The sequence below is a fragment of the Oncorhynchus nerka genome, linkage group LG12 (assembly GCF_034236695.1).
Source record: "Oncorhynchus nerka isolate Pitt River linkage group LG12, Oner_Uvic_2.0, whole genome shotgun sequence".
Lineage (NCBI taxonomy): Eukaryota > Metazoa > Chordata > Actinopteri > Salmoniformes > Salmonidae > Oncorhynchus > Oncorhynchus nerka.
In genome coordinates, this window is record NC_088407.1 from 8,622,936 (window position 1) to 8,636,627 (window position 13,692).

Here is a 13,692-nt window from a genome sequence, read left to right on the forward strand (position 1 = left end):
CATCTCTCTCTCTCTCTCTCCACATCTCTCTCTCTCTCTCACTCTCCACATCTCTCTCTCTCTCTCCACATCTCTCTCTCTCTCTCACATCTCTCTCTCTCTCTCCACATCTCTCTCTCTCTCTCCACATCTCTCTTTCTCTCTCTCTCTCTCTCTCCACATCTCTCTCCTCTCTCTCTCTCTCCTCTCTCTCTCACATCTCTCTCCTCTCTCTCTCTCTCTCTCCACTCCTCTCTCTCTCTCTCTCTCCACATCTCTCTCCTCTCTCTCTCTCTCCACATCTCTCTCTCTCCACATCTCTCTCTCTCTCTCTCTCCATCTCTCTCCTCTCTCCACATCTCTCTCCTCTCTCCACATCTCTCTCCTCTCTCTCCTCTCTCTCTCTCTCTCTCCATCTCTCTCTCTCCACATCTCTCTCTCTCCCACATCTCTCTCTCTCCACATCTCTCTCTCTCTCTCTCCACATCTCTCTCCTCTCTCTCTCCACATCTCTCTCTCTCCACATCTCTCTCTCTCTCTCTCTCTCTCCACATCTCTCTCTCTCTCTCCATCTCTCTCTATCTCTCTCCACATCTCTCTCTCTCCACATCTCTCTCTCTCCACATCTCTCTCTCTCTCTCTCTCTCTCTCCACTCTCTCTCTCTCTCCACATCTCTCTCTCTCTCTCCACATCTCTCTCTCTCTCTCTCCACATCTCTCTCTCTCTCCACATCTCTCTCTCCACATCTCTCTCTCTTTCTCTCTCCACATCTCTCTCTCTCTCTCTCTCTCTCTCTCTCTCTCTCTCTCTCTCTCCACATCTCTCTCTCTCCACATCTCTCTCTCTCCACATCTCTCTCCTCTCTCTCTCCACATCTCTCTCCTCTCTCTCTCTCTCTCTCTCCACATCTCTCTCTCTCCACATCTCTCTCTCTCTCTCTCCACATCTCTCTCTCTCTCTCTCTCTCTCTCTCCACATCTCTCTCTCTCTCCACATCTCTCTCTCTCTCCACATCTCTCTCTCTCTCTCTCCACATCTCTCTCTCTCCACATCTCTCTCTCTCCTCTCTCCACATCTCTCTCCTCTCTCTCTCTCTCTCTCTCTCCACATCTCTCTCTCTCCACATCTCTCTCTCTCTCTCTCTCACATCTCTCTCTCTCTCCACATCTCTCTCTCTCTCTCCACATCTCTCTCTCTCCACATCTCTCTCTCTCTCCACATCTCTCTCTCTCACATCTCTCTCTCTCTCCACATCTCTCTCTCTCTCTCTCTCCACATCTCTCTCTCTCTCCACATCTCTCTCTCTCTCTCTCTCCACATCTCTCTCTCTCTCTCCACATCTCTCTCTCTCCACATATCTCTCTCCTCTCTCTCTCCACATCTCTCTCTCTCTCTCCACATCTCTCTCTCTCCACATCTCTGTCTCTCTCCACATCTCTCTCTCTCTCTCTCCACATCTATCTCTCTCTCTCTAGAAGCCAGTGAACAGAGAAGAGAGGAGGAAGAGGAGCCTGAATTAAAACGTTGTCGTTCTGAGTCTCCACTGATCACAGACTTCAAACTGCCTCCCTTCAGCCCTCACAACCCTATAGGTGATACTGACAGACACACTCCCCGACAGACACACACACACACACTATTTCTTATCAGGTTGAACTGACCCCCCTCCCTCTCTCCTCTCTCCAGGCCAGGACTTTGTGGTTCCTAAGACAGGGTTCTTCTGTAGGTTGTGTTCTCTGTTCTACGTTCTGTAGCAGTCTGCAACACTATCAGAACATGCAGGTATCAACATCTCTATACCAGTTAGTGGGGGGGACTGACACACACAGCCAAGAAGACCCACTGTAGCAGTCTGCAACACTATCAGAACATGCAGGTATCAACATCTCTATACCAGTTAGTGGGGGGGACTGACGGGTGGGACCGGGTGGGGGACACAGCCAAGAAGACCCACTGTAGCAGTCTGCAACACTATCAGAACATGCAGGTATCAACATCTCTATACCAGTTAGTTAGGGGGGGCTGACAGTTAGTTGGGGAGCCGGACTGACTGGGGGGGACTGACGGGTGGGACCGGGTGGGGGACACAGCCAAGAAGACCCACTGTAGCAGTCTGCAACACTATCAGAACATGCAGGTATCAACATCTCTATACCAGTTAGTTAGGGGGCTGACAGTTAGTTGGGGAGCCGGACTGACTGGGGGGGGACTGACGGGTGGGGGGGGAGAGGCCGGACTGACAGTTAGTTGGGGAGCCGGACTGACTGGGGGGGGGGTAGCCAAGGAGAATAATCTAAATTTGAAGGTATATTTTTACATTGGAATTGACTGGTTTCATTATTAGGCCTGTAAATAACCAGTTCTGGACAACTAACAATGATAATAACCTCTACCTGTCACCTCCATCCCCTCTCTCTCTCTCTTTCATCTCCATCCCCCTTTCTCTCTCTCTTTCTCTCTTTCGCTCTCTTTATCTCTCGCTCTCTTTCTCTCTCGCTCTCTTTCATCTCCATCCCCTCTTTCTCTCTCGCTCTCTTTCATCTCCATCCCCTCTCTCTCTCTCTCTCGCTCTCTTTCATCTCCATCCCCTCTCTCTCTCTCTCTTTCATCTCCATCCCTCTCTCTCTGTTTCATCTCCATCCCCTCTCTCTCTCTCTCTCTCTCTCTCTCTCTCTTTCATCTCCATCCCTCTCTCTCTCTGTTTCATCTCCATCCCCCTCTTTCTCTCTCTCTCTCTATCCCCCTCTTTCTCTCTCTCGTTCTCTCTCTATCCCCCTCTTTCTCTCTCTCCCTCTCTCTATCCCCCTCTCTCTCTCTCTCCCTCGTTCTCTCTATCCCCCTCTTTCTCTCTCTCGTTCTCTCTCTATCCCCCTCTTTCTCTCTATCCCCCTCTTTCTCCAGAAATATTACCTGAAGCGTCAGAAGCAACAAGCAGGAAGTTCTAGCCTCGGCTCCGTCTCCAAATGACCCCCTTGACCCTGGATGTTTCACAAATGGCACCCTATACCCTAAATAGTGCACTACTTTTAGACCAGAGCCCCGTAGTGCTCTGGTGGCAGGGTGCCATTTGACTCCCAACTCAATCTATATTTTCTAATTTGTGTGTCTGAAACAACTGTAAGTCTGGTCATAATACTACACTATATGGGGAGACAGAGGATCTGAGTACAGGAGTGTAGATCCAGGATCTGTCCCCCAGTCCATATAGTTATAGATCAGTCCCCCCAGTCCATATAGTTATAGATCAGTCCCCCCCAGTCCATATAGTTATAGATCAGTCCCCCCCCAGTCCATATAGTTATAGATCAGTCCCCCCCAGTCCATATAGTTATAGATCAGCCCCCCCAGTCCATATGAGTTACAGATCAGTCCCCCCCAGTCCATATAGTTATAGATCAGCCCCCCCCAGTCCATATAGTTATAGATCTGTCCCCCCAGTCCATATGAGTTACAGATCAGTCCCCCCCCAGTCCATATAGTTATAGATCAGTCCCCCCCCCCCAGTCCATATAGTTACAGATCAGTCCCCCCCAGTCCATATAGTTATAGATCAGCCCCCCCAGTCCATATAGTTATAGATCAGTCCCCCCCAGTCCATATAGTTATAGATCAGCCCCCCCCAGTCCATATAGTTATAGATCAGTCCCCCCCCCAGTCCATATAGTTATAGATCAGTCCCCCAGTCCATATAGTTATAGATCAGTCCCCCAGTCCATATAGTTATAGATCAGTCCCCCCCAGTCCATATAGTTATAGATCAGTCCCCCCAGTCCATATAGTTATAGATCAGTCCCCCCAGTCCATATAGTTATAGATCAGCCCCCCAGTCCATATAGTTATAGATCAGTCCCCCCCAGTCCATATAGTTATAGATCAGCCCCCCAGTCCATATAGTTATAGATCAGTCCCCCCCAGTCCATATAGTTATAGATCAGTCCCCCCCAGTCCATATAGTTATAGATCAGTCCCCCCCAGTCCATATAGTTATAGATCAGTCCCCCCCAGTCCATATAGTTATAGATCAGTCCCCCCCAGTCCATATAGTTATAGATCAGTCCCCCCCGTCCATATAGTTATAGATCAGTCCCCCCAGTCCATATAGTTATAGATCAGTCCCCCCAGTCCATATAGTTATAGATCAGTCCCCCCAGTCCATATAGTTACAGATCAGTCCCCCCAGTCCATATAGTTATAGATCAGTCCCCCCCCCAGTCCATATAGTTATAGATCAGTCCCCCCCCAGTCCATATAGTTATAGATCAGTCCCCCCCAGTCCATATAGTTATAGATCAGTCCCCCCCAGTCCATATAGTTATAGATCAGTCCCCCCCCAGTCCATATAGTTATAGATCAGTCCCCCCCCCAGTCCATATAGTTATAGATCAGCCCCCCAGTCCATATAGTTATAGATCAGTCCCCCCCCCAGTCCATATAGTTATAGATCAGTCCCCCCCAGTCCATATAGTTATAGATCAGTCCCCCCAGTCCATATAGTTATAGATCAGTCCCCCCCAGTCCATATAGTTATAGATCAGCCCCCCCAGTCCATATAGTTATAGATCAGTCCCCCCCCCCAGTCCATATAGTTATAGATCAGTCCCCCTCCCAGTCCATATAGTTATAGATCAGTCCCCCCCCCAGTCCATATAGTTATAGATCAGTCCCCCCACCCCCCAGTCCATATAGTTATAGATCATTCCCCCCCCAGTCCATATAGTTATAGATCAGTCCCCCCCCAGTCAATATAGTTATGATCTTACAGGCTGATCCAGGATCAGTCCTCCTCTGAAAGGCTTTGTGAATATGGGCCCCAATGTCAAAATCAAAACAGTTTCATGGTTGTTGTTTTGGTGGGATTTGGATGTTTTAATTTAACTAGAGAAGAGAAACTTTAGTCTGCAGAGATTTACAAGGACAAAATAATAAATTTGAGTTTTATTAGAAGTTACATTTTTTTGGTGTCTGTTGTTGTGATTTGGGAGTGGATGGTCAAGCATTAACACACACACACACACACACACAGATTATGACAATACATTGGTGTCTCAAGGTCAGCAGCACATCACCATTCATTAGTGCATATATACAGTACCAGTCAAAAGTTCCAGAACACCTACTCATTCAAGGGTTTTTCTTTATTTTTACTATTTTCTACATTGTAGAATAATAGTGAAGACATCAACACTATGAAATAACACAATATGGAATCATGTAGTAACCAACAAAGTGTTAAACAAATAAAAACAATATTTTAGATTCTTCAAATAGCCACCCTTTTGCCTTGATGATAGCTTTGCACACTCTTGGCATTCTCTCAACCAGCTTCAACTGGCCTACCTGGTTAAATAAAGGTGTTCTCAACTGGCCTACCTGGTTAAATAAAGGTGTTCTCAACTGGCCTACCTGGTTAAATAAAGGTGTTCTCAACTAGCCTACCTGGTTAAATAAAGGTGTTCTCAACTGGCCTACCTGGTTAAATAAAGGTGTTCTCAACTAGCCTACCTGGTTAAATAAAGGTGTTCTCAACTGGCCTACCTGGTTAAATAAAGGTGTTCTCAACTGGCCTACCTGGTTAAATAAAGGTGTTCTCAACTAGCCTACCTGGTTAAATAAAGGTGTTCTCAACTGGCCTACCTGGTTAAATAAAGGTGTTCTCAACTGGCCTACCTGGATAAATAAAGGTGTTCTCAACTGGCCTACCTGGTTAAATAAAGGTGTTCTCAACTGGCCTACCTGGATAAATAAAGGTGTTCTCAACTGGCCTACCTGGTTAAATAAAGTTAAAATAAAGGTGTTCTCAACTGGCCTACCTGGTTAAATAAAGGTGTTCTCAACTGGCCTACCTGGTTAAATAAAGGTGTTCTCAACTGGCCTACCTGGATAAATAAAGGTGTTCTCAACTGGCCTACCTGGTTAAATAAAGGTGTTCTCAACTGGCCTACCTGGTTAAATAAAGGTGTTCTCAACTGGCCTACCTGGATAAATAAAGGTGAAATAAAAAATAAATACAAATGATGGGGCATTGTGTGTAGATTGATAATTAAAAAAAAAAACATCTTAAATTTAGAATAAGGCTGTAACCTAATGAAACGTGGGGAAAGTCATGGGGTCTGAATACTTTCCGAATGAAACTAAGTCAGAAATACATTTTTTTATTATTTGACATTTGAGGTTCCCAAAAATGCTACTTAGTTGAATAAGGCAGATGTTTAGCGTTTTGCAACTAAACCTGATTATTTGTCTCTGAAATTAAACCCATGTAGTGATAGTTGTTAAATTACATGTTTTAAAATCTAACAAACACAAATCATACTTTTTTTTTCACAATAGCTCATTTACCAATAATGTTTAGTGTTTTGGAATAAAACTCCTATATACAGTTGAAGTCAGAAGTTTACATACACCTTAGGCAAATGCATTTAAACTCAGTTCTTCACAATTCCTGACGTTTAATCCTAGTAAAAATGCCCTGTCAGTTAGAATCACCACTTTATTTTAAGAATGTGAAATGTCAGAATAATAGTAGAGAGAATGATTTATTTCAGCTTTTATTTCTTTCATCACATTCCCAGTGGGTCAGAAGTTTACATACACTCAATCAGTATTTGGTAGCATTGCCTTTAAATTGTTTAACTTGGGTCAAATGTTTCGGGTAGCCTTTCACAAGCTTCCCACAATAAATTGGGTGCATTTTGGCCCATTCCTCCTGACAGAGCTGGTGTAACGGAGTCAGTTTTTTTCAATTCTGCCAACAAATTTTCTATAGGATTGAGGTCAGGGCTTTGTGATGGCTACTCCAATACCTTGACTTTGTTGTCCTTAAGCCATTTTGCCACAACTTTGGAGTATGCCTGGGGTCACTGTCCATTTCGAATACCCATTTGCAACCAAGCTTTAACTTCCTGACAGATGTCTTGAGCTGTTGCTTTGATATATCCACAATTTTCCCCCCTCATGATGCCATCTATGTTGTGAAGTGCACCAGTCCCTCCTGCAGCAAAGCACCCCCTCAACATGATGCTGCCACCCCTTGCTTCATATACCTTGCATATGATATTTCCCATAGCTGTTAAGTTAGTGGTTTCCTACCATAATAAACTGTTTTCTAGGAGACACAGCTTGTAAAACCTCAGCACAAGTTCCCCGGATGTTTCTGGAATCCTGCTATATTGTGTGTTCCAGATTCCATTCTAAGAATGATGGAACTTTGTGAGAGTTCTATGGAAGTTCCATAAAAGCCAGAACACACAGTGTGTCACAGGGGGACCAGGAACTAGCGTGGCTAACTCTCATGCATCGCTGGAAGTTGGATTCAGTTTGTCAGCTCCGATAACCAACCATCGCGACAGAGTCTGCTCAGATAACCAACCATCACGACAGAGTCAGCTCAGATAACCAACCATCACTACAGAGTCAGCTCAGATAACCAACCATCACGACAGAGTCAGCTCAGATAACCAACCATCACTACAGAGTCGGCTCAGATAACCAACCATCACTACAGAGTCAGCTCAGATAACCAATCATCACTACAGAGTCGGCTCAGATAACCAACCATCACTACAGAGTCAGCTCAGATAACCAACCATCACTACAGAGTCAGCTCAGATAACCAACCATCACGACAGAGTCCGCTCAGATAACCAACGCTCACGACAGAGTCCGCTCGGATAACCAACCAACACTACAGAGTCTGCTCAGATAACCAACCAACACTACAGAGTCATGTGACATCACTAAACATTTTCATTGACTCACTGACTTATTTTTAGGAAACTGTCTCCCTCTCATCCCCCTGTTTAGCCTCTCATCCCCCTGTTCAGCCTCTCATCCCCCTGTTCAGACTCTCATCCCCCTGTTTAGCCTCTCATCCCCCTGTTTAGCCTCTCATCCCCCTGTTCAGACTCTCCTCCCCCTGTTCAGCCTCTCATCCCCCTGTTCAGCCTCTCATCCCCCTGTTCAGCCTCTCATCCCCCTGTTCAGCCTCTCATCCCCCTGTTCAGACTCTCATCCCCCTGTTTAGCCTCTCATCCCCCTGTTCAGACTCTCCTCCCCCTGTTCAGCCTCTCATCCCCCTGTTCAGCCTCTCATCCCCCTGTTCAGCCTCTCATCCCCCTGTTCAGCCTCTCATCCCCCTGTTCAGACTCTCCTCCCCCTGTTCAGCCTCTCATCCCCCTGTTCAGCCTCTCATCCCCCTGTTCAGCCTCTCATCCCCCTGTTCAGATTCTCATCCCCCTGTTCAGCCTCTCATCCCCCTGTTCAGACTCTCATCCCCCTGTTCAGCCTCTCATCCCCCTTTTCAGCCTCTCATCCCCCTGTTCAGTCTCTCATCCCCCTGTTCAGCCTCTCATCCCCCTGTTCAGCCTCTCATCCCCCTGTTCAGCCTCTCATCCCCCTGTTCAGCCTCTCATCCCCCTGTTCAGCCTCTCATCCCCCTGTTCTGTCTCTCTCTTTGTGTTCCCCTGTCTCCCTCACAGACCGTCCCAGCATGCACATTCTTTCGCTTTTGGTCCCCACACACTGTTGCCCTTTCAAAGAGAATGTGTTGTTACAAAGTGTGTGTGTGTGTGCGCTCCCTAGTGGCGCAGCGGTCTAAGGCACTGCATCTCAGTGCTAGAGGCGTCACTACAGACACCCTGGTTCGATTCCAGGCTGTATCCCAACCAGCTGTGATTGGGTGTCCCAGAGGGTGGTACACAATTGCCCAGGGGTAGAACGTCATTGTGAAATAAGAATTTGTTCTTAACTGACTTGCCTAGTTAAATAAAGGTTATATACATTTTTAAGACATTATATTTATTGTTCAGCCTTTATTTATGTTTTATACACAGATGTCTCTGAGAAGGAGATACTAGCTGGAAACAAAAATGATAATAAATATAATTTATTTTACCATTATGCATGTGAGGTGACCAACTTCAACGTCGATGTGACTGCCTGTGTGTGTCTCTGCTCGTGCAGACAGACAGAGAGAGAGTGTTGGGTCCTCTGTCCCTTTAAGAGACTGGCAGCTGGGGATTGGTGTGTGTGTGTCTCTGCTCGTGCAGACAGAGAGAGAGAGAGTGTTGGGTCCTCTGTCCCTTTAAGAGACTGGCAGCTGGGGATTGGTGTGTGTGTGTCTTTCCATAAGTCAGCTGGTTGGTGTGTGTGTGTCAGAGGAGCAGTCCCATACCGTCTCTCTCTCTCTCTGTGTCTCTCAGTGGACACTGCACAGTAAGGATACTGCCAGGGACTTGGAATACTCGTCCTCTGTTTGTCTCTTACTTCCAGCAGGTTCTGTTCAGGAACGCAGCTAGGTGACGGTGTGTGTGTGTGTGTGTGTGTCGGGCCGGGCGGTCCAGGTCAACACAGTGTGTGTGTACGATGCTGCGAGTGTTTATCCTGTGTGCTGAGAGGCTTCATACAGAAGACGATGACGTCAGTGATGCCTACTGCAGAGTCGTCTATGAAGGTAAGAGGGCGGGGGAGGGTGTGTGTGTGTGTGTGGGGCACAGCAATGCAACAGGACTGACAGGAGGTGTGTGTGTGTGTGGGGCACAGCAATGCAACAGGACTGACAGGAGGTGTGTGTGTGTGTGTGGGGCACAGCAATGCAACAGGACTGACAGGAGGTGTGTGTGTGTGTGTGGGGCACAGCAATGCAACAGGACTGACAGGAGGTGTGTGTGTGTGTGGGGCACAGCAATGCAACAGGAGAGGGGTGTATGTATGTCCCTTGCATGCAGTAATGGTATAGGTTCTGGCTGCCAGAAGGGGACATTTTACCAACAGGAATGTTTAATTTTTCTCTTCCCTTGTTTCTCTTTCTCACTCTAGCTGTCTCTGTCTCTCTACCTCAATATCTCTCCTGTGTTCTTCTGCCAGCAGCTGAAGTTATTATTGGATGTGCGCTGGCGTTTGGTGCAGAGAGAGAGAGAGGGAGAGAATAGAAAAGGGTGTTTGGTGCAGAGGGAAGGTGGAGGGGGGTTATTTTGATTTGGGGGAAACCTTCATCAGCAGACTTCAGGTTATCTACAACAAAAAAAACAATGTCAAAGTACAAATAGAGAGATAAAGGTTGAGAAAGAGAGAAAGATAGAGAGCTAGAGAGAGGTTTCCGTTTGAGGGAGAGAAAAAGGGAGAGAGAGAGGTTTCCGTTTGAGGGAGAGAAAAAGGGAGAGAGAGAGAGAGAGAGAGAGGTTTCCGTTTGAGGGAGAGAGAGAGAGAGAGGAGAGAGAGAGGAGAGAGGAGAGAGAAGAGGAGTCAGGTTTCAGTTTGAGGGGGGTTGTCCTGCTGCAGCATGCTTGGTACCGATATATCATTATGTTTTACTTTACACAGTGGGACCTCTCTCTCTCTCTCCCCCCTCTCTCTCTCTCTCTCTGTCTCTCTCTCTCTCCCCCCATCGCTCTCTCTCTCTCTCCCCCTCTCTCTCTCTCTCTCTGTCTCTCTCTCTCTCTGTCTCTCTCTCTCCCCCATCGCTCTCTCTCTCTCTCTCCCCCTATCTCTCTCTCTCTCTCTCTGTCTTTCTCTCTCCCTCTCCCTCTTCCCCCTCTCTCTCTCTCTCTCTCTCCCCCTATCTCTCTCTCTCTCTCTCTGTCTTTCTCTCTCCCTCTCTCTCTCCCCCCCCATCGCTCTCTCTCTCTCTTTCTCTCTGTCTTTCTCTCTCCCTCTCTCTCTCTCTCTCCCCTATCTCTCTCTCTCTCTCTCTCTGTCTTTCTCTCTCCCTCTCCCTCTCCCCCCCTCTCTCTCTCTCTCTCCCCCTCCTATCTCTCTCTCTCTCTCTGTGTCTTTCTCTCTCCCTCTCTCTCCCCCCCATCGCTCTCTCTCTCTCTCTGTCTTTCTCTCTCCCTCTCCCCCCCACCCCTCTCTCTCTCTTTCTGTCTCTCCCTCTGTCTCTAGTTAATTTTAGAAAGGCACTACCAGTAATGAACGTGGATTTAGTGTAGGGAGAGAGAGAGACAGATAGAGGGAGGGGTGAAGATATGTGTATATATACAGTTGAAGTCGGAAGTTTACATACTTAGGTTGGAGTCATTAAAACTCCCTTTTCAACCACTCCACAAATTTCTTGTTAACAAACTATAGTTTTGGCAAGTCGGTTAGGACATCTACTTTGTGCATGACACAAGTAATTTTTCCAACAATTGTTTACAGACAGATTATTTCACTTATAATTCACTGTATCACAATTCCAGTGGGTCAGAAGTTTACATACACTAAGTTGACTGTGCCTTTAAACAGCTTGGAAAATTCCAGAAAATTATGTCATGGCTCTAGATGCTTCTGATAGGCTAATTGACATCATTTGAATCAATTGGAGGTGTACCTGTGGATGTATTTCAAGGCCTACCTTCAAACTCAGTGCCGCTTTGCTTGGCATCATGCTTGGCATCTACAAAAAAATTGTAGACCTCCACAAATCTGGTTCATCCTTGGGAGCAATTTTCAAACGCCTGAAGGTACCACGTTCATCTGTACAAACAATAGTACGCAAGTACAAACACCATGGGACCACGCAGCCGTCATAACGCTCAGGAAGGAGACGTGTTTTGTCTCCTAGAGATTAACTTATTTTGGTGCGAAAAGTGCAAATCAATCTCAGAACAACAGCAAAGGACCTTGTGGAGATCCTGGAGGAAACGGGTACAAAAGTTTTTATATCCACAGTAAAACGAGTCCTATTTCTGACAACCTGAAATGCAATAGGTCAGAGCGTGACAAGGTGATGTTCTTGTCTAGAATTTCTATGTTGGTGTGGTTCCCAAATGGAGCTGGTGATCGCTGCCTCTAATTGGGGATCATACTTAGTGTGGTCCTTTTCCCACCTGTGTTTGTGGGTTTAGTTTTGGTTTAGTGCCTATGTGCGCTACGAAGTTCACGTTAATTTATTCTTTGTTGTTTTTTGAAAGTTCACTTTAATAAATATGTGGAATGTGTATATATATATATATATAGAGAGAGAGGTAAAGATATATGTATATATATATATAGAGAGAGAGGTAAAGATATATGTATATATATATAGAGAGAGAGAGGTAAAGATATATGTATATATATATAGAGAGAGAGAGGTAAAGATATATGTATATATATATAGAGAGAGAGAGGTAAAGATATATGTATATATATATATATATAGAGAGAGAGAGGTAAAGATATATATATATACACTGCTCAAAAAAATAAAGGGAACACTTAAACAACACAATGTAACTCCAAGTCAATCACACTTCTGTGAAATCAAACTGTCCACTTAGGAAGCAACACTGATTGACAATAAATTTCACATGTTGTTGTGCAAATGGAATAGACATCAGGTGGAAATGATTGGCAATTAAGCAAGACACCCCCAATTAAGGAGTGGTTCTGCAGTTGGTGACCACAGACCACTTCTCAGTTCCTATGCTTCCTGGCTGATGTTTTGGTCACTTTTGAATGCTGGCGGTGCTTTCACTCTAGTGGTAGCATGAGACGGAGTCTACAACCCACACAAGTGGCTCAGGTAGTGCAGCTCATCCAGGATAGTACATCAATGTGAGCTGTGGCAAGAAGGTTTGCTGTGTCTGTCAGCGTAGTGTCTAGAGCATGGAGGCGCTACCAGGAGACAGGCTAGTACATCAGGAGACGTGGAGGAGGCCGTAGGAGGGCAGCAACCCAGCAGCAGGACCGCTACCTCCACCTTTGTGCAAGGAGGAGCAGGAGGAGCACTGCCAGAGCCCTGCAAAATGACCTCCAGCAGGCCACAAATGTGCATGAGTCTGCTCAAACGGTCAGAAACAGACTCCATGAGGGTGGTATGAGGGCCCGACGTCCACAGGTGAGGGTTGTGCTTACAGCCCAACACCGTGCAGGACGTTTGGCATTTGCCAGAGAACACCAAGATTGGCAAATTCGCCACTGGCGCCCTGTGCTCTTCACGGATGAAAGCAGGTTCACACTGAGCATGTGACAGACGTGACAGTCTGGAGACGCCGTGGAGAACGTTCTGCTGCCTGCAACATCCTCCAGCATGATCGGTTTGGCGGTGGGTCAGTCATGGTGTGGGGTGGCATTTCTTTGGGGGGCTGCACAGCCCTCCATGTGCTCGCCAGCGGTAGCCTGACTGCCATTAGGTACCGAGATGAGATCCTCAGACCCCTTGTGAGACCATATGCTGGTGCGGTTGGCCCTGGGTTCCTCCTAATGCAAGACAATGCTAGACCTCATGTGGCTGGAGTGTGTCAGCAGTTCCTGCAAGAGGAAGACATTGATGCTATGGACTGGTCCTCCCGTTCCCCAGACCTGAATCCAATTGAGCACATCTGGGACATCATGTCTCGCTCCATCCACCAACGCCACGTTGCACCACAGACTGTCCAGGAGTTGGCGGATGCTTTAGTCCAGGTCTGGGAGGAGATCCCTCAGGAGACCATCCGCCACCTCATCAGGAGCATGCCCAGGCGTTGTAGGGAGGTCATACAGGCACGTGGAGGCCACACACACTACTGAGCCTCATTTTGACTTGTTTTAAGGACATTACATCAAAGTTGGATCAGCCTGTAGTGTGGTTTTCCACTTTAATTTTGAGTGTGACTCCAAATCCAGACCTCCATGGGTTGATAAATTGTATATATATATAGAGAGAGAGAGGAAAAGAGAGAGAGAGAGGTAAAGATGCATAGAGAGAGAGAGGTAAAGATGAATATATATATATATATATATATATATATATATAGAGAGAGAGAGACAGA

At 46.5% G+C, this 13,692-nt stretch overlaps 2 protein-coding genes across 2 annotated transcripts in view; both read left to right on the top strand.

The window, feature by feature from the left end:
• LOC115126430 (zinc finger protein 638-like) overlaps positions 1–3,200 on the top strand; it is a 45,804-nt gene extending 42,604 nt beyond the window's left edge. The window contains 4 exon segments of the mRNA XM_065026003.1: positions 1,456–1,572; positions 1,667–1,762; positions 1,810–1,856; positions 2,882–3,200. Of these exon segments, the coding sequence (XP_064882075.1) occupies positions 1,456–1,572; positions 1,667–1,762; positions 1,810–1,856; positions 2,882–2,947 (326 nt within the window). The 3' untranslated portion in view covers positions 2,948–3,200.
• Positions 3,201–9,134: 5,934 nt separating this feature from the next.
• Positions 9,135–13,692, top strand: part of dysf (dysferlin, limb girdle muscular dystrophy 2B (autosomal recessive)) — a 322,514-nt gene continuing 317,956 nt past the window's right edge. The window contains exon 1 of the mRNA XM_065026004.1: positions 9,135–9,431. Within this exon, the coding sequence (XP_064882076.1) occupies positions 9,344–9,431 (88 nt within the window). The 5' untranslated portion in view covers positions 9,135–9,343. The remainder of the gene's footprint in view (positions 9,432–13,692) is intronic.